At 39.2% G+C, this 21,191-nt stretch overlaps 1 protein-coding gene across 1 annotated transcript in view; it reads right to left on the reverse strand.

Annotated features, from left to right (window-relative positions):
- GRIP1 (glutamate receptor interacting protein 1) overlaps positions 1-21,191 on the reverse strand; it is a 105,420-nt gene that overhangs the window by 24,996 nt on the left and 59,233 nt on the right. Inside the window, exons 9-14 of the mRNA XM_042815873.1 lie at positions 20,103-20,272; positions 9,814-10,000; positions 8,901-9,046; positions 7,203-7,283; positions 2,493-2,562; positions 2,110-2,255 (exon numbers count right to left, since the gene is read on the reverse strand). Of these exons, the coding sequence (XP_042671807.1) occupies positions 2,110-2,255; positions 2,493-2,562; positions 7,203-7,283; positions 8,901-9,046; positions 9,814-10,000; positions 20,103-20,272 (800 nt within the window). The remainder of the gene's footprint in view (positions 1-2,109; positions 2,256-2,492; positions 2,563-7,202; positions 7,284-8,900; positions 9,047-9,813; positions 10,001-20,102; positions 20,273-21,191) is intronic.

A 21,191-nucleotide genomic window follows, 5' to 3' on the forward strand; every position in this document is an offset into this window, starting at 1 on the left:
AGTATATTAACGCATGGAGCATGGGGAACAAGCAAGAAGAGTTATGGGCAGGACTGTGCTGCCATTGGCATCACTGAGACATGAGGGGATAGCTCTCATAACTGGAATGTAGAAATTGATGGTATAAACTCTTTAGGAAAGACAGGCAGGGTAGAAGGAAAGAGGGTTTTGCCCTTTACATCAACAACCAGCTGGAGTTCATAGAGCTCCACCTGGGGATAGATGATAAGCTGACTGAGAGCTTATGGGTTAGGGTTAAAGGGAAAGCAGGGAAAAAAGACATTGTAGTGGGAGACTGCTACAGGCTGCTTGATCAGGAAGACCGAGTGGATCAGGCCCTCTATGAACAGAAAGGACCTGCTTCATATTCACAAAACATGGTTCTCATGAGAGACTTCAACCACCCTGGTATCTGTTGGAAGGACAATACAGCAGGGTACCAGAAATCAAAGAGGTTCCAGGAATATGTTGATGATAACTTCCTCTTTCAAGTGGTACAGAAACCCAAAAGAAAAGGTTCTGTGTTGGACTCTGTCCTCACCAATGATGAGGGGCTAGTGAGTAATGTGAAGCTAAAGGGCAGCCTTGGCTGTGGTGACCATGAAATGTGGAATTTGAAGATCCTTAGGGCATCTAAAAGGGTGCGCAACAAGCTTGCTACTCCGAACTTTAGGGGAGTGGACTTTGAACTCTTCAGGAAACTGCTTGGCAGGGGGATGTGGGATAAAGCCCTGGAGGGAAGAGGAGCCTAAGAAAGCTTGTCAGTATTCAAGGACCATTTCCTGAAAGCCCAGAAGCAGTGCATCCCAAGAAAAAGGAAGGCGGGCAAGAATTCCAGGACATCTCCATGGATCAACAAAGAGCTCCTGAACTTACTTAAGTACAAAAAGAAAGTCTGTAGGGAATGGAAGCAGGAACTAAAGGCTGGTCACTCTCACCTATGTCTCATCTGTGGCAAGATGATGGAAAAGATCCTCCTGAAAGCCCTACTAAGGCTCATGGAAAATAAAGACAGGGTGATTGGAGGTAACCAACATTGCCCCAGTATTGCCCCAACCAAGGGCAAGTCATGTCTGATGTACTTGGTGGCCTTTTAAGATGGAGTTACAGCATCATAGATAAAGGAAGAAAAACTGATGTCATCTACCTGGACTTCTGCAAGCATTTGACACTGTTCCGCACGACATCCTGGTTGCCAAGTTGGAGAAAAATTGATTTGATGGATGGACCACTCCATGGATAAGGAATTGGCTGGATGGTTGCACTCAGAAAGTTGTGATCAATGGCTCAATGTCCAAGTGGAGACTGGTGATGAGTGACCTTCCTTGGGGATCAGTGCTGGGACCAGTGTTATTTAATACTTTTGTAGGTGATACGGGCAGTGGGATCAACTACACCCTCAGTAAATTTGCAGTGACACCAAGCTGAGTGGTGCAGTTGACATTCTAGAGGGAAGGGATGCAATCCAGAGAGACGGGCCCATGCCAACCTCATGGAGTTCAACAAGGCCAAGTGCAAGGACCTGGGTCAGGGCGATCCCAAGCACAGATACAGTCTGGGCAGAGAGTGGCTTGAGAGCAGCCCTGAGAAGGATTTGGGAGTGTCAGTTGATGAAAGATTCAATATGAGCTACAATGTGCTCCCGCAGCCCAGAAGGCCAACTGTATCCTGGGTTGCATTAAGAGAAGCATGACCAGCAGGTCAGTCCTAAAAGTAGAGAAAATTTCAATATACTGATAAGGGAAAGATCAGCTTTCTATGTTTACACCTGAAGGGAAATTGCCTTTGCAGAAAACCAAAGATTTCTTTTTGCAGCTCAGCTTCTGCAGGCAATATACCACTTAGATAATACAAAATTGTGTGTGTGTGTATGTATGTGTATATATAAATATATATGTGTATATATATATATATAAAACTACTACATAATATATAATAAATACTAATGTAATGATAATATAATAAATAATAAATACATATTATATATATATTTCACTTTGGCATTAGCAAAAATCTGCAGTGTTTGGCAAAACCATTTCACTAAAATCTAAATGCAAAAGAGTAAACCTGCAAATACGTAAGAATCTGAAATAGGTTCATTGTTAATACCAGAATTATCTTCATCTTTACGGATCTTTAACTTCACAAGGTCCTCACAGTGCTGAAGGATCTGAACAGCATCTTCCATTGAGCAATTGTCGAGTCGGATGTTATCTATTGCAAGCAACTTATCACCCAGTTCTAATGTCCCGGTCCTGTGAACAAGTAAATAAGATTACATGAAATGCTAGTAATATTAAAGTATTTTAGAAAGTATAAACACTAATAAAGAAACAGTATAGCTTTTTTTTTAAAAAAAATATTTCTTAACACGCTGGACGTTTCACATGTAACTGCTGTGCACTAAATAAAAGCAGAAGGTTCCTACAGGTTTCCTCTGTTTGAGTCTAGCTGGCTATGCAGTGGAAACAGATTTTTACTGGATATCTTACCTGTGAGCAACACTTCCTTTCTTGATATCAGAAATAACTAGAGGGTCCCCTGGTTTTCTACTGGATGGAGCTGTAACAAAGAATAGATACAAGCATCTGTTGTTATTTTTATAAATGCACACAGGCTAAAATTATATCTTGAAATCAATATTTCCTACACATTATTTATCTGCATTGTATTTCTCCCCTTCCTCTATTCTATAGATAGATTAATACAAATGGCAGCAGCATATCACCAAGACTGCAAAGTCTACTTTTTAAAAACTAGAAAATTCCAGAACTAAGGTGACTAGTGCAAAGAGAATTTAATCGGGTATGTCTGAATTCTGGATTAGGCCAGGACTCAACCATGTGAAGATACCATGACACAGCTACATGATACCTCATAAAGTAGCTCCAACATACAAGGGAAGATTGGTGTCAGCAGATCCCAAACAGAGCTGTTCTGGCAAAATTTCTAGATTGGGCTATACCACATTCTTTACGTCTGCTCTTATCTCATTCAGTGTTTACAGCAGAGGCATGAAGATAGCGCTGCCTGGATGAGAAAGTTGCTATCTGCTTTTCAGTGAATCAGATCCTGTGGATAACTGCCACACTTAGGCTGGGCTGACACAGTCACCACATCTACACAGATATAGGTGACACCATGTGGATGCTTGCTTCACGATGGCTCATTGCTTCTTCTGAAATAAATGTGTCCCTTTTGTTGAGTAACATTTCTCCTCTGTGCTGCTGCTGAGCATTAATCATTGAACACTTCTGCCCACTTTGGACAGTGCAATGAACCACTGCAACTCTAGTAATATTCAAGTTAATACCTCACCTCTTCTTAGAAGTGTCTGATGTTATTCTCTATTTGCTGACTGTCCATCATCATTAAAATGATGCTGTGCTCTACAATGCCAGTCACTGCCGTTCTTTAACTACTTGCGCAAAAGCATTTGCCAGGTTTCCCTTGGCAAGTTCTGCAGGCCGTTCACAGTGCAGCTTAGCAATTTCATTTGACTTTTGGATCTCTGGGTTAGCTACCCCAGAGGAAGAAAAGAACAATGACTGACTGCATCCAGAGGACTGATTCTTGGCTCACAGCTTCAGTGAGTGCATTGCTTTGGACAGCTGATGGGATGCAAGCAGTGGGATCAGAAATTGAGAACTGGTGAAAGACACGTCCTTAGAGAACGCTGTGTCAACTGTCAGGATGCACACCACCTAGAGCTGCTGAGGTGAGAAAAGAGTCCACAGCCCGACTCATGATTCTTCTCTTTGGTAGAAAACAGATCCACTTCTACAGCAATCATGAGGTGTATTAATAAAGACATTTCCAAAATAGTGCTCTAACAGATCTTCTTAATGCTGGCTGCCCTGGCTGAGAAAGCCTCTGAACATCCACAAGAATTGTTTAAATACTGGTGATGTGCCATATTTCACATGTAGCATCTTGAAAGTGCAGAAGACAGAAGTCTGAAAAATTTCAAGATCTTTTAGAAACTTCTCTAAAACAGCAGGCTTTCAGGAAAGTGCATATGTTCCAATTTGAGAACAGCAGTTAACTTTTTGCAAGATATCTGACTTTCATAGCTTCTTTCTCACACTTGCATGCCAGAGGTCAAATATGTCTTATATGTCAGTTCTATGATTTACTTGAATACCTTGGGAAAGCCTCCCAGTGGTGTCTCCCAGTTGGTATCTTGTTAAAATTCTGAAATATCTCTTTTGTAAACTTTTTCTTAATACAATGTTTTACCTTCTGTGTTGTTTCATAAATCTCTGAGGTCACGTGCAAGTACAATGCTTGTTCTTTGAGATTTGTGTGTTGAGACACTTTTTATTGAACTGATTTAAAAAATTATCAGTACTAAAGAAAACAGTCCTTTATTGTTCCAAAAAGAGAAAAAAATCAAAAAAGGGCAGAGAGAACACTCAAAATGTGAATCCACAGAGTACATAGGGAGACAAAGGATGAGACGTTGTACACAAACTTATTAAAGTTTCAAACTGAAGCAGCCTGAACCAGCTGCATTTTGTCAGTTACCCTGTAGTATTGTCTAGTGGATGAAAGTCATTTAGCAGGAAGCAAACACAGCTTGGTGTGAAACGAATTCCCCTACGCTGACAAGCCCTTAATAAGCAGCTATATCACACTTTGTAGGTTTGTTCTGGTAGTTCAATGTTCATGACAGACTTAGTACAAACTATTTAAGTTCTGTTGCACAGATAAGATCTTCAGTTGCCTCCTTAACTTTTGTACTGCACATCACTGCTGCCTAAGACTGTTTCCCAAACACTAGCAAATAGACTGTCCCCTGCAAGAAGATTGAGTAGTGTTTTCCTCATTTTATAGATAAGGAAAAGAAGCACAACAAATTTTAAGTCAAAGTACGACCATTTTTCAGTGAGCAATTTGAGATATCCATGCCCTAATTTCTTACAATAGTTTGTATTATGTAACAGTTTCTATGTCCAAAGCCCAACTGCTGGCATTTTCAGCAACAGTTGTAACTGCCCAGCATTTTTTCAAGAGTGACTCCAGGTTCTCCAGTGTTTCTCCACAAAATCAAGTAGTCACGTGTGGAAAAAGTCTTTTTTCTCCCTCTGTCTTTTTCGTTTTCCCTGTGAAATGACTGGCATCACAGCACAGTTCTATCACAAGGAAAAGGAAAAAAATAATTTCTCAAGGGTAGCATAAAACTTTCTTGACCGCGAGATCACCTCCTTTTGCTTTTTGCTGTCTTCTCCTCATTCATTATGCAGCCTTCATCCCCTCTGCTATGCAACAGTTTCATTTCACCCCAGAGAGTGGAGAAGGAAGAACAAGAAAGCAATATTTGACCACTGAATTAAGAAAGGTATCCTCACAAATTAACACAAGATGTTTGAAGTGACACTATATGACCTTAAGCCTCTAGTTTTGTTTCAGTTCAGAGTTACTTTTGATTTTAGAAAGCATTTAAAAACAATCACTATCAAACATCAAACACTATCAAACCTGTACTTGTAAAGACCAAAAGCAGGCATAAAAAAATTGAGATCCAAGTGCAGAATTACATGTGGAAGAGGACAGGATGGAAGAAGATAAATGTGCTGTTACTAGAAAACACTGCAAATTAGGAACCCTGTGGTCTAGTCCTGGGAAGGGCTCCAGTCCCTTGCATAGTTAGTCAGTCTGCTCACAGTCCACATCAGATCCATTTTACTCTTTCTTTCCTTGCCCATGCCAGAGAACAGAATCACAGAATCACAGAATCACAGAATCACCCGGGTTGGAAGGGACCTCAAGGATCATGTAGTTCCAACCCCCCTGCCTAGCAGGGCCACCAAACACACAGAACGAGAAGCCTCATGCATGAATATGCATCTATCTTCCTGACATTACTTTCTTTCCCCTGCTTAACAGCTCCTTGTCACATCTGCTTCTTTTCACTCACCTTACTGCTCACCCACATCCAGCCCTCTTGTTACAGTCCCAGCATCCCCATCCCATTATCACACCTCAATCTCTTCCCTCATCTCTTGTCTCCCTGTTATGGCTCTTCTCAGTTTCTTTCCTTGTCCACCGAAGATCTCACCTTTTCTCCTCTGATCCAGTTCTTAGTCTACTTACTGTTGAACTCCTGTGGAGATCTTACAAAATTTGTGTGATGAACTACAAGAGGACTGAAGAGTGCATAAAATTGTAAATTCATCACTGCAGCTAGAATTTTGATCTTCAGCAAGTTCTCTCTTTATAAATGATTCTGTGATCCCACTTATCAGTCACAGGCCTCTATTCCACTTGTATTGGTAAAGACACACTCAACTTGCCTATTTGTAATTCCTACTTAGATGTAAGTTCAGTGAAACATCATCAGTTTTGTAGATCAGTTTTGTAGTGCCATTATGTTAAAAATTAAAACCTCTTCCTTATTTCACTGTTAACTCAAATAAAAGAATATTGTGACTTAAACACAGACTCTGAGTGGCTTTTCACCCAGCCAAAATCCCTATAATAGGCGCAACCTATCTTCAAGTTTAGCAGTTCTATTAAACTCCAAACAAAAAACATCTTGTCTTGGGACAAAAAATATTTTTTATACAAAGCCACTTACCCACAAGCCTGGTTAAGTGGAATGGAGTGGAGGAGAATGGCTTGGCATGGCATGGCATAGCACAGAATAGAATAGTTCAGCTGGAAGGGACTTTAAAAGATCACCAAGTCCAATTGCCTGATCAAAAGTTATTTAGGCCATTATCCAAATGGCTCTCAAACACTGACAGGCAAGGGGCAGCAACCACTTCACTGGGAAACCTGTTCCAGTGTGTGACCACTGTCACTGTAAACAAATTTTCCCTACTATTCAGTCTGAATGTCCCCTGGTACAGTTCTGTGCCGTTCTCTTGTGCACATACCTAATTTATCTAATTCTACCGACATTTAAAAATTTATTTTACTTTAATGAGATTTACATATATATTACACATGAAGGAATAGGTCAAGCCTTAGGTCTAGCAAACGTATGGCCTCTATAAATGTTGGAGAGGATACAAATCTGTTACAAGATAATATTTCATCTGAGACATGGAACTGCTAACCATCTCATTCTAGGAAAAGAAAAAAGAAGTTTTTTACCAAAACAAGAATGAGCTTATAGCTATCCACAAATCTATAAGGATCTACTGTCTGCATATTATTCCATCACTGTGGTCTTAAAGGCAAGCACTGTCACTTACAGCTGATGGTGATGCCAAGTTCCACGTTATGCTTCTTTGGTAGTTTTACATGAAATGTTCCACTGCTTGGTATAACTGATTCTGTTTAAAAAAAAAAAGGTACAAAAAACAACTTCAAATGTTAAATAATTTATAAGACACAGCAATTCTCATTTCATGGAATGACACATGTAAGTTAATGAAATCACATCAGCATTACGAGTCAGCAGGAAATATGGGTGCTGAAGTGAAGAAAGTAGGACATACAAAGTATGATTTATACCTCTATTGGTAATTTCACAGTAACTCAATTTATTTTCCCAAGGTTTAACTGAATTTATGGAGATTGCACAGACCAGCAGTCAGCTGAGACTGCATGATTTTAGCTGGTATGCAATTTTTGTGAGTGCGCATGAAAATTTTAGGACTGGCAGACAGATTTTAATTAGAAGGAAAGGAGATCAAGTCTTAAGAATTTCAATTCTTTGTTGCTGTAGGTCTAATATATTTTTAACTGTTTGCTAAGGCAACTGCCATGGATTTTACATCCACTGGGAAGAAAGAGATGAAAACATCACTAATGAAGAATCATCTGAAGATGACAGAGCCAAAAAAAAGCCCCACACAGCACTGCATTTGAACTCTGACTTTCTGCGTTACTGCTTCTAAGTCTGGGCCCTTGCTTGAAAAGGAGGTAATTAAAATTACAGCTATGTAGGTATGTAAACATATAGGTTGCAAGAGAGTCTAATCATCAGTCTGTTATGGAGCAAATGGGAAGAACACAAGTCTGGGAACTGAAACACAAACCTTACAGTCCCTGTGACTTCAGGTATACTTAGATGTCATTTTTTTTGTTATTTTGTTTTCTTACTTTTTAGTATTCCAATTCGTATATATACAGAAGCACATGTTGCATTTGGCCTTTTTTTTTTATAGTATACTAAATATACTGAAAAATCACAAGAATTGCTGTAAGGACATTTAGCCTGCTTTTGGCATCATGACTTACAGTATCACTAACAATAACTATACTATGGAAAATACAGCACATCCAACAAGACTTCTAAGGAGCTACTGTCAGACGAGCACATAAGTCTTAAAGTTTTTACTATTTACATAGTGGGATAATGCACATGGACTAAGTGTGCTTGCTTGATTTATACAATTTGTGGTTACACAGGCATATTGTGTGCTTAAACACATTACAGAAAAATGTAAGAAAAATGTAAGAAGTAATAATAAAGGTTCACCAGTAGTATTAACAATGACTTTTCTAGCTTTTACTAATGCAATTTCTACAGTTTTAATTAGATTGTTGATTTAAGATAGTGTTAAGTGAAACTCTCCAGGACTTTCTGCTTACCCATCCTATTATAATACTAGTAACACATTGTCTAGCAACACATTTCATTAGCTGGCCTGTCTTGGCAAAGCAGAATATTTCTACCTCAGGGCAGAAATATATCTGGAAATAACTGAGAGAAGAGACTGTCATCAGATCTTTCTAAGGACTTGTCATTTCTATTTGTGTTCTGAAGTATGTTGCAGGGCTATGTGGAATGAGAAAGCTGCACAAAAAGACATGTTTCAAATAGGTCACTTGAAAACTCAGTGGTGTGTTTGAGAAGTCCCCATCTTTGATACCTAACACTTGCAATATACTTGGGATTTATTCCCATGATTTTCTTGCAAGACAGAATAACAGTACATTCATACCTGCAACATCAAATTCTATTTCCAAAGTGACCTTGTTGGTGATGGAGGAGTCTCTGAGCAGTTGATTGGCCTCATCAAAAGTGCTGTCTTCCGTAGGGATACCGTTTATTGCCACTATTCTGTCTCCAATTTGCAGGACCCCACATCTTGGTACACAATGACAAAACAATCATCAGATGTGCGTGTTACCAGAACCAGAAATAGCAGACACACTCAGCCTAATCTTAAAGAAGAAGTGGCAGAGCAGCACCACAGTCTGCCCAGGCACTGGGAGATACCAGCTGCCACTGCCCTTCTGCATCACGACACTATCAGTACCACCAACAAGGGCTGTGCTTCTCAGGTGTCAGGGCCAGGAGGACGAGCACAGCTTGGTGCCTCCACTCTACCCATGGACATCAGCTCAGGCTCTGCCTCTAGGCTGCAGGTGTTGCAACTCTGCCATGGAGGCTCAGAGCTGCCTATGCAACTCCAATGTTCTGCATGATCTCGTGGAATGATAAACAACATACATAAAAATACAACTGAAATGTTGCAAGGAAATAATTACTCAGACAGAATTTTCTCAGATCTTGTTAGGCAACAAAACTTAACAGAATGGGATATGGCATCTCCTTGTTGCACACTGAATTTTTTTATTTGTCTTTTAATATCTTTTTAGCTTTTGAATGAATACAGCTTCCAGTTTTCTGCTGGAGGGACTCCTCTGGATGATAAAAGCACTAGTGCTTGCCATTCTTCTTATGGCTGATCAAGCATGTGAAATATCACTATCAGAACAGACAGATTGTTACTTGTCGTTCTTCCATTGAGCAAAGCCTTGCAGTTTCTCACAAATTGAAAGCAACAAGCCCAAACCACCCCAAGGAATGCTCACCAAAATGCACTTAGCAGTCATCTAAAAGAACCTCACCTTTCTGCTGGACTGTCAGACTCGATATAGGAAATGAGAGGAGGAGAAGACAAGGTCTCAGTAGCAAACACGCTACCCTGGAGCTGTATCCCAAACCCTACTACAGGGTCAGCTGTCAGCACTACTTCTGTGGTTTCTGTGTGGACGACCTGCCCAGCCAAACCAACAGTGCTAGAGGCTAAAGACACTACAAAAGAGAGCAGACCAGGAGGAAAGACATTCAAACACGGCAGAAATTTCATTGCTCTTCAAAAAAAATTGATGTGTACAATAAATCTAGTCAACAAAATATCCCTTTTAAATTCAATTTAGGCTATGGTTTATACATGACATACAAACAGTTAGGAGTTAAAAAAGAATAGAAAACATCTGGTTATATGTTACAATACAAAAAGATAGTTTATGCACTGAGCAAAATACATTTGTTTGACATTCCCACCCAAAAACCTTATAACACCCCTGAACTCTGGTTGCATTAAGTTTGAGGCATGGAAGAGCGGAGTTTCCACAATCGCTAAGGGATTTGAAGGCACAACCCCAGCTGTTATTTAGGTTGATTCCCATGAGCTCTTTTGAACGTCTCACAGCAATGCAATGTTTTTAGCAACAAGGCACACACTCCAGTCTTGCTTACAAGAAAGGATTCCTTTTTCTTGTACACTTTCTTGTACACATCAACTAACACATGTTTACTACATGTCAGCAATATGCCAGGCTAACTGGGTAATCTAAGCTGAAGTAGCCTCTCTGTTTTAGCAGCACGTAACTCTAAAGAGATTGTGGGGAAAAAAAAAAACAACTTCCATGGGATCTCTCAAAAGGAACTGGGGAACCCTCCACTGAAAAACATGGGCATCTACTTCTATATTTTCAAGATGCCTGTACTCCTTATTAGTCCCTTTCTCTATTCTCATTCTGAATAGGAAGTATTACAGAATAAATCCAAATAAAATTAACATCGAGATTCAATGCAATTATGTATGAAATAAAATTGTTTTTGTTTGTTTGTTTTGCCTCTTCCTAAAAAAGGTCTTGTTTGAATCACTGTTTCAATTCCTCCCGTGACAGAATACTGTCTTTTCAATTTGCCGTACACAAAAAGTTACATTTTCTCCCATTCCTGCTCAGACAGGAACGTTACAGTACTGTAATAACAATCATTAATGCTGAAGAAGATATTTAACCTTCTCATGTTATGAATCTATGCTATCACCTCTCTAATGTTCCTCAAGACCCACCGTTGCCTGTATTAGTTACCAAGAATTACATAAAAGCTTACGTTTCTGCTTTTTTGTTTGGTTCTTTCTTTGTTTTTAAATGTTGTTTTTGTTTTGTTTTGTTTTGTTTTAGGTATGGAAGAAAAATTGTCCTCCTTTTTACATTATAGATAACACTAGCAGAATTATACAAAGATTACAGAGGTTCTGTGAATATTTATTTGGGACTGCAAGTAATGGACTTGCTCTGAAATAGTACCAAGTCTGACTAACGTGGAACAGTCAGCAATGATGACTCCAGAAGTTTCACTTGGCAAAATCTCATGAGTTTCAATCTTCTCCCAGCAAAGCTGCTTTCATTAATACAATTGACTCTGAAACCAACCATCTTTTCCTTACTAAATTACTGTGAATTCTCACATTTCTTATATTATTTTTCCTTGGTAAGAATACTGCATTATTCTTTTTAGTCAATAGTTTTTCCTTTATCTACGCTAAGTAAGATACGCAAAAGAAAATAATAATCTATTCTTAGACATGGCCATTAGGTTTAGCATTTTCTGCATTTGAAAACTAAGTTTATCAAGTCCTCAACGCTGCAATGGCTAAGATATGACTAGAATAGATCAACTGAGAGCTAATAACAATAGGTTCCCTAACCCACCTTCCAGAAATATTGAAATTTAGGGCATTTAAACCAGAAAGTTCCACTCTCCATGTCTTTAAGATTACACACAAATTCCTTATTAGCTGAATCTTTGTTTCCTTTCACTTGTGTGTCCATTTGTCCTCTGCAGTAGGCACATAGATAAAGCTAACTTTCTTGCTCTTTTTCTAGTGCTCTACCAGGAACTTAAAGATCTCATAACTTTCATTGAAACCTTCAGGACAGTTGTTCCAAATTAAATTGTGAAACTAAGTTAATTCCTGTGGGATTTAAAACTCACCCTGACCAATATTTTGGTGATGAGGACACTTGCAAGTGACCTTTAGGAACTCCTCCCTCTCCCAAAGAAAAAGTAATAAAAACAGCAGAGATGAAAACACTCTTCCCAAATCACATAACAAAAGCTATCTTCCAACTCTCCATAGAATGTCACAGATATCCAAAACCACAACTTAAAACTTACTGGAATTTGTAATTCAACAGTGACTGCAGCAAGAAACACTGCCCTGTTTTTTTAGTGCACATGAAGCTTCAGTCACCAGGGAGCTGCCTTTGCCAGGAAACCCAGTGCTTTAAGAATGGTGCATGAACGGGTAAGGGGCTACAGTGCAGCTGTCTGCTAGTGATACAGGGTACATTTTAGCATCTTTGTATCTTTGTGTATTTAGCATATTTGTATCTGATTCTTAGTGACAATTATATGGGCTGGTTTACTGTATCCATAGAATATGTAAATCATAGTCTTTAATGTGAAGATTATGTACTTGTTACTATTATTCCTGCAGCTGTAAGAGAAGCAAACATGTTATCAAAGGTAAGTAAGTATACAGTGTCCTACTCTGAACCTTGGAAAACAGAAGTTGTTACTTGTTCCTCCTCCTAGCAGCTGGCTTAGAAGTGCTGAGAAGTATACGTGCCTAGTAACTATCAAGTAAGTTGTTATAAATTTATGTCTGACTTTCAAGTATTATTACAAATACCTCAGGATTTAAATTTTAACCAAATAATAGTCTAAGCATTTTCACAATGAGTACCATTTAAAATCAAAAAAGCAGAGGAAGAATAAAGATGGGAAACAAGTGGCACAAATAAAGCACATGACAGCAGGGCATGCCTTCAATTTATACAGCCACATAGTTGGAAAGATCTGCATAATTAATGCAATGACTGCAACTCCTGGCTATAAAAGTGCTGTAAGCCTTCTGTACCGTCATGCTTCATCATTATAAATTTTGGGATGATCACATCAATTTATGCAGCTTTTCCTAAATAATTGGCAATGTAAACTTTACAGCACTCTTCATCAATACATCCTTTTCTTCCCAAATGCCATCCAAAAGATTTATTCTTACCTTAAAAAAATCCTCGACTTTTTAACAACAACAACAAAAGGATCACTAAAATTAAGAGAACGTGCTGTTCCTTTTCTATGAAAAGGACAGCAGTCAGTGCTACCTGGCTTTCACGAGTCTCCCGCAAAGGGAGAGGAGTAACGTTTGCCAAGCCTTGTTGATAGGTGGTGGAAAGGAACAGGACCAGTCTTTCTCTGTCATGGTCACTTGTAGCACATTTACTCCACTGAGCATCTCTTAAGCTGGTTGTTATTGCAGGCACAAGTACAGGCAGAAGTCTAGTAACAGCAGTAAGGAATTCCACGTAGGCTGAAAAGCAAGCTCAGACAGGGCAAGCAAGCCTGGGTGGCCAGCCAGTTCCTCTAAAGTTATTTCTGACTCAGGGTTGTTAAGGGAATCACTGCTTACAGTAAAGCACAGTCAGACTCTGCCCAGCCAGTGACAGGGCTAGTTCCACGTATTTCTCAATGCTGCATATTCAGATCTCATGGTCAGGCAGATACAGAATAAACCACTCCACAATAAAGCCTATTCTAAAATGTGCTAGCTAGAGATTTGTTTAATCGTTGCATACTCTCATCTCCAGAGACTTCTAACCTTAAGAACATCTGAGGTGGGCTGCAGTGCTCATATGGCTGTCTCGTTTTAATCTAATGTTATTGGCCTTCCTTTGAGCCTTTGCAGGGCAACAAATTGCAGGGTACCAAATGAAAAATATCTGAAAAATCCAACAACATAAGTAACAGCTGTCTCCAAGATGCATAATATTAAAATCACAGAAGGATTAACAGTCCCTTATTGTAGGCAACTGTTACAATAGAGCACAGGCTAAGAACTGTATTTTTCATCCAGCATTATTTTATCATTCATATAAGTTAGGGTAAGTGAAAAACTACTGCTGTTTCTCATACGAGGACACGTAAGAGCTGGATTTCTACTGATTTCTACTGACTACTCATAGAATGGATGGACATGCTATCTCCCCATGACATCAAAGGATGCATTAGAAGCTATTATGTCAAAATGAGTTGTGATAAATGGCTGATCAGAATAAAATAAAAAATGCAAGTAAATGTAAAGTTATGCAAAAATATTTGCTTTACAAAAGAAATAAGAACAAGCAAACAACAAAAAAATGCAAGAATGCAAAACCTCAGTTCCTCTCTCAAACTCTTCCTCTCATTTCCATAGTGCCTGGGCTTGGTTGGAGACTGCTGTTCTGCTCTGATTTTGCTATGACCATGGGAAATCTTTAGTACAGGGCAGCAGCAGTGTAATGTGCAGTAGTTCAGTTTTTCCACAGTGGATCTGTGAACATTATTAGATGCATCAGATGATTACACAGTATTTTGCACTTCCTTGTTCTGAAGAAACTGAGCTGATATTGATGCTGAAGGTCACAGGTTGACACATAAGCAAAAGGAGAGATGACTTGTACATGGAGCCTGGGAAACTGCGCATTTATACAGCTGTGCTCTTGGCCCAGTGCATGCTTCCAATATATCAAGTGGAACAGACTGACATATATTCATTCTGGCTTGAGAAATCATTGACTCACGGGAAATTCATGCTTTGAATTTCATAGAGTGGCCAGAGACAATTATTTCGTTTTCACTGTTATTTGTCACTCTTTCTCACAAAAATGATTGTACCTGATGTGGTGCAGATGATAACATCAGAACTACCAATAAGGTACAGTGGCAAGCTCTTCTCATTTTGTAATACGATAGCTGAACTTACCAGCAATCTCTTTTTGACTGTTCAGCTATGAATTTTATTCCCCAATGAAAATGGGAAGATTTGAAAAAGGAATTTGAAAATCACTTCAGTAACAACATGACAAAGCATTGCAGGATTGACTGAGGGAAATATTGCTTTATGTATTCCAGATGAGATAGTTCAGCCATATGGCCTCTACTTATCACATTTTAGCTTTGGAAAAATATTTTTATGCTGTCTTTTCCCCACATCTAAAAGAAACACCAATTGTTCTCTTTTCTGCCTAACATAAATTAATTAAAGTACTTTGTACCTTTCTTCTGTATCTTCCCCCTCCTCCACCCATTATTGCACATTTTGAGCAGTTGCTGTTACCACCTACAGGAGCTTTTGAAGTCCTTCTTTTTCATCCTCCGCCTCATCATTGTCCCACGTGGGCTGGTGGAGTAGAGGCTGCGAGGTAAGGTCCCCATGTTCAGGGAACTCAGGCTGTATGCACTCATGGAGGTAGGAGAGAAGGATGAAGACACCAAAGCTGCTGTAAGAAATCAAACACTTGGCAAACAGCACTCAACCTTCACAGAAGAGTGCGGCACATGCCTGTAACTCATCAATGAATCAAACAATGTGTATGATGCACAGGAATGGTTTGTGCACTTCTGATAACAAAAACATTAAACTGCATAGGTGACCCTGGGTAAAAGTACAGGTAGCATACAATGAAAATACCTGCTGAAAGCTAACAAAGATACTGTAGATACAGAAATTACATTCATAATACACATCTTTCTTCAGGAGAAGTATGTTAAATCAAAATTTTCAACACATATCCATGAATTGATGCAGACTACTAGATCTAGATATACTGATGTTAGAAATGTCTTTCTGTAGTAGGTAATTTCTGACAAAAGATTTGTAAGCTATGTTTTGCATGCAAATATTGCATTTTATATATACTACACAAACCTAATAGTCTACTCATAGAGCAGAAGAATGAGTTCATCGAGAATTGTCAAGCCTTTTCATGCCTACAATGGCTGTCTTGTTACAGAAAAGGCATAAAATGTCAGAAATAACCTTAGCATGGCTATGAAAAAGTGTAGCATCCATAAGACTGAGAAGATTTTAGTGCCTGAAATGAGAAAACTATGAGTAAAAGAAGTGAGAAAGGAGAAAGAAGAAGAGGAGAGACTACGTCAGCAGGAAAAGAAGTGGAACATTACGAAGGCTTTTTTGAGGAGACGTTTTCTGGAATTTCAATGCTGGCATCCTGCAATGGTCAGGGTGGTAGGTGTTATAATGGTGGTAGGTGAGAAGACTGCTGTGGCTGTTGGCACACGAATCCCAGGTATGTTGCCTGTTGCTTCTTTCAACCTTCACTGCCCACATGAAGGGATGATGGGAAATCAGAAAACAAAAGGACCAGAGAAGAGGGAAAGGTAACTGAATTACACAAACAAACAAAAAAAGTCCCCAAATGAAAATGAATTGAAAATAAAATAAATGAAATGATTAATAACCTGGTCTTGTCTTCTTACAGGAGATGCTATCTTGGGGAAAAAAAATAACGTTTCCTCTAAGAATAAATACTTCTGATTGTTTTTGCTTGCTTTCTTGTATTCATTTTTAAAAAGATTAGTGTGGAATCAGTTTCTAATTTCCTTCTGGCTTTAGGAGCTAAGGTTGCAAATTTCTTTAGAAAATACTGAAGTATCATCTATGATCACTAACTGGAGATTAGTAAGTCTCTATATTCAGATACCATACTCACACTATGTGACAGTCATTTCAATTTACTGCACTGGCATTTTAATTTTGACAGCATATATTGTTGGCAGTAGACTCTATGAACTCTATGCCACAAAGAAGCTCCTTGGCCCAGCAGCACAAAAACGCTATCCTGGAGCCTCATCAAAAAAGAAAACAAAAATCCAGAGCTCTTATTTATTATTTGGATGTGTAAATTTTTCTTTTAACTTAGTCTTTGAAACATTAAAATACGTTTCTCTGGATAAACAGGTTTTGATTGCTGATTCTAAGTATGGAGAGTCCATACGCCAAAGATGAAGGCCAGTATTTACCAAGAAGACTGGAGGTATTTCAGCTGATGCGTCAAATATTAGAAGAAAATGACTGAAACTCTCCTTCATTAAATACAATCTGGTCATTACTCAACTCGACGTAGTTGTGTTCTTGCCGAACCACAGTGGAGCACTATGAACTGCGAACTGCTCACTGAATTTTTGTCTTTAAAAAAAAAAAAGAAAAAAAAGAGAGGTGCACCCATATGGAGAAATCTAAGCTATCACCTATAAGGCTGCAGGCACACAGCAACCCCATGACAGGCTTTAGCAGTAAACTGCAGTCTGTCAGTTAAGGCTGGAGCCACTTTGTGTTCATGTCTTGCTTCATGACACAGTCAGGGGAAAATGGAAGCTGCAGCAGCAAGCACCACACAGTGCCAGAAGAAAAGCTACAGTTTTGTTTCACTTTATACTGCAGGAGCAACGATTTGTTAACAACCAGAATATGTTAACCATTTGCTGACTGAAAAGCCAGGCCTGACACAACACTGTAGAATATGAGGGAAAGGAGAGCACAGGGGCCCACTCCATCTTCGTGGCTTCATGCCTGGGGCTCCATGGGCCCTGGCATAACATGGCCTAGACCCAGGTCAGGGTGCTCTGCATCCCTCCCTGAGGGTACCCCCTGCTCCCACCCTCCTGGAGCTGCTCTGATACGTGCTTGAAACAAAGGAATGAATATCTTAATATTTATTTTCCTCAACAGGTAACAAATGAGGTGAGGGTGTCCCTACAGGAAGGGATATACGAGACACCTGTGGCATACACCAGCCAGCCTGCCTCTCTGAGTGCCTCATCCTCAAGGACTTCAGGAAATCTCACACGTCAAACAAATCCCAGAAACAGAGGCAGAAGCCTGACGAGGCACTGTGTATCTTACAGGCTTATCATATCTTCTCAAATGAAAATATCTCTCTGATTATGTATACAGGCATCGAGATTGCTGGATTTAACTATGGTATAAAAATTAAAATCTGATAAGAACAACGTGGCCAGGTGGATTTTCATTATTTTCAAGTTGCTGTGAGCCTTGTTTAATTAAAAAGACTGCTTCCAGTAGGAAGTCATCCGGTAGTCTTTGATTTTTTTCATGTTTTATTTTCATACTGAGAATAGAGATAAAAATGTCCTACAAAGCAGTCAGGTACACAAATTCAGTTTGCTCAGCTTGTAGAAGGATAATCCCAGCTCAACAAACGTTCTGTAAAAGGAAATCCTATCTTGTGTAACAGTAGTAATTTACTAGTAATTTGAGCCATTCTAAACCAGGGTTGTATGCAGCCAACATAAAACTAATGGGGCGGCAAGAGAAATGAATATTAGCAGTACAGTGGAAAGGAAAAAAAAAACACACAAAAAAATCTGATATTTTATAGTGCTCTCCATTTTATTTAAGGGCTAAAATTTCAATTTATTTTATATACTGACTTCCCTGCCCATTTTAAATTCCTAACATGTTCCCAGAAGTCCAATAACTGAGCTCAACAGATACAGCCTTAATGACTCAGCTTATCCCAGACACATAAAGGGAGCTTTTCAAATTCTGCAGCATCTAGGCCATACCACACCTGATGAAAGGTTGTTTCCAAAAGTATTCTTGCTTCCATAAACCATATTACCTTCTGAAATTGTTGTGATATTGGAGCAGCACCACCTGGTGAGGGGCTGGAAAGGGCTGTAAAAATTCTAGTTATGTCAGCTTACTTAAGAAAGCATTTTTATTACTGTAGGGAGATTTTTCCCCAAAAGATACACTTATGTCATCTTTGCAGACCCCCTTGATTTGATATTTTTAACAGTTTACACGTCTGGCAAGAGCACTGTTCTATCAAGCATCCTCATTAGTTGAAGACAACTAGCAGGTAAACAGCAACACTTCAAATTTTTGCTAAGAGGCAAAAGGCTTCAGGAAATACAGTCAGCTAAACAAATCTTTGGCCCTAGAACTCATCTTCCCTAAAGAAACCCTATTAAAATGTTTTTCTCATTAGCCCAAGTTTGAACGTGTGCTGTCTTTGCTATAAAAAAGGGAGGATCTGTTTGTAGCATACTATCAAAAGTGAAAAGGAACTATATCACAAAATCTGTTCTCTGTATTCTGCAGTTTCACTCCCTGCTTCCTCACAGGAGCCTAACTGAAAAGGGGAAAGAGATGCAGTTAACTAATGGAATAACATGGTATTGCAAGGGTTACTTTTTGTTCACCCTAGGACAAACTAGAATCTCCTCAACAGTAGCTCAATATCCAGCACTGACAAACCGACTAGAGCATTGTTTTTCCAGGGACAGCCTGGATAGCAGATAGATGTCCAACAATGTTTATCAACACTAAAATTTCTAGGCCTCAGGAATCTTGTGTTGGTCTAGAGGAGGCAGAGGCACAATATTAAAGGCTCAGAAATTGCTATCACTTACTCATGCTTTAACACAGGTACCTATTCTCTGTGTATTTGATAACCTTTGTTACTTCTTTGACATCAATTATTCTGATATTTTACCGTGAACTTATGAATACTGTGAATTATCCACTTTTTCAGGATTAGTTAGAAGACAAGACAGGTAGCTCCCATTTTCAAACTTCAAACACTAAGACATTCTACACATATCTGATTTGAAAATGGAAAGTTATTCTCTTTAAGTATGCTGTTATGAAATAGGCAACATGGTGAAAAAGGGCTGGGATCTCGGGAACTGTTCCCAAACAAATCTTTTTCATAAGAACTGTCAATTCTCCCATGAAGTAATCTCAGAAGTATTTTTAAAAGATGATGGCAATGAATAATATTCCAACAGCAAGAGAAAATAATTATTTTTGAAGCATTTCAAGGGAGAACAAGTAAACTACTGAAGAGGTTATAACAAATTATGAATTCAGTATGCTGAAATCAATCAGTGTCCCTCCCTTCCTTCTCTAATTTGAAGAATCCACTCAGAGAATCATCCACTGAAGCACCTAGTTATCCGCTCAGTGATTGCAACAGTAGAGTCAACAGGTGCCTGTATGTACATTTACAAGTGTGCAGAACCATTTATCTGTAAAACATTTCCTTCTCTATCTGTAGGAACTCAGAAGATACATTAACACTGAGAAGACACAGAGCTGCTCAGAAACTGCAGAAGCATAACCTGGGGAGATGAAGCAACATCTACAGACACGATTGCGATCATAGCTTTCATGGCCATACAGCAAGTGCAGACAAAGTAAAAGACAGGAAAATAAAGTGGAATTTGGTGTTACAGATTCTCTTACCATGCTCTGGGCCTTTCAGTGCTAGCCGTGTCTGGTGGTGAGGAAGGATCTCAAGTTTCACATTATCCGCTGCATTAGCAAGAAACTGCGTTGCCTCTGCCAGCGTACAGTACTCCATGCTGGTGCCATCAATGGACAGAATATGGTCTCCTACATGTAAAGCACCACATCTATACAAAAGGGGAAAAACTCAGTATGATCAGGCATGCTCTCTGCTGGGAAAATGAGTTTTACTGCCTTCAAACTGGTCATGACAACTATGAGCGTTTTCTTTCTTTTTCGAGAGAGATTTGTTTTGTAGGCACTGTCACTGGTGAGACTTAACATCTATTAGTACAAACCTTAAAAACAATTCAGTTAATACAGCATATGCCAAGACATCACTCACAGAACTGCAATGGGGCAGCTGACTACTAAAATATATGCAAATGGCGGCAGAATAAATGAGAAGAACTTAAGGAGACTCAAATAACTTGGTCACATATCCCTCACACAAGCACCCAGTTCATCATTTTTTGAGTTATAATTCAAACATTTATTAGTACAAAAGCTGTAAATGATGATGAAATTATGCAGTAGTCAAACAAATAATGAAACCAGGGCTAGCATGGTGACTTAAGGAGTTGGGTGGGGAGGGGACTATCTGCTAAATTTCGCTGCACTCAAGAGACTGGCTACTGGATGAGTTGAGAAATGCAAACACAGCAGTCAGCATCCCGACGTACCAGTCAAGTGGACAGCTCCTTTAATTGGTTACCCCCTGCGAAATGGGAAAAAACAGAGGGAGAAAATTAAAGCATCCTGCACCATTGAACTGGAGAACACCCCTGGATCAATGGCCGTCACTCTCAAAGTTTCTACTGTAGGGAAAAGCCCACAGAGGAGCTGTAGACTCACTGCTACAAGTGGGTGCTACCCAAAGCACCATTGTCAAAGAGGTGTTACAAGGTAGGGTGACTGGGAACATGCAGGAGGAATTTGCTGAAACGTAATATTTAGGGAATTTTTAGATAGAGGTATGTATATAGAAACATACTGTATATGTAAGAACACACGCACACACACACACGCACAGATAAATAACCCACA

Source organism: Centrocercus urophasianus, unplaced genomic scaffold (genome assembly GCF_019232065.1).
Source record: "Centrocercus urophasianus isolate 14NV4802_14NV808 unplaced genomic scaffold, USGS_Curo_1.0 seq_15, whole genome shotgun sequence".
Lineage (NCBI taxonomy): Eukaryota > Metazoa > Chordata > Aves > Galliformes > Phasianidae > Centrocercus > Centrocercus urophasianus.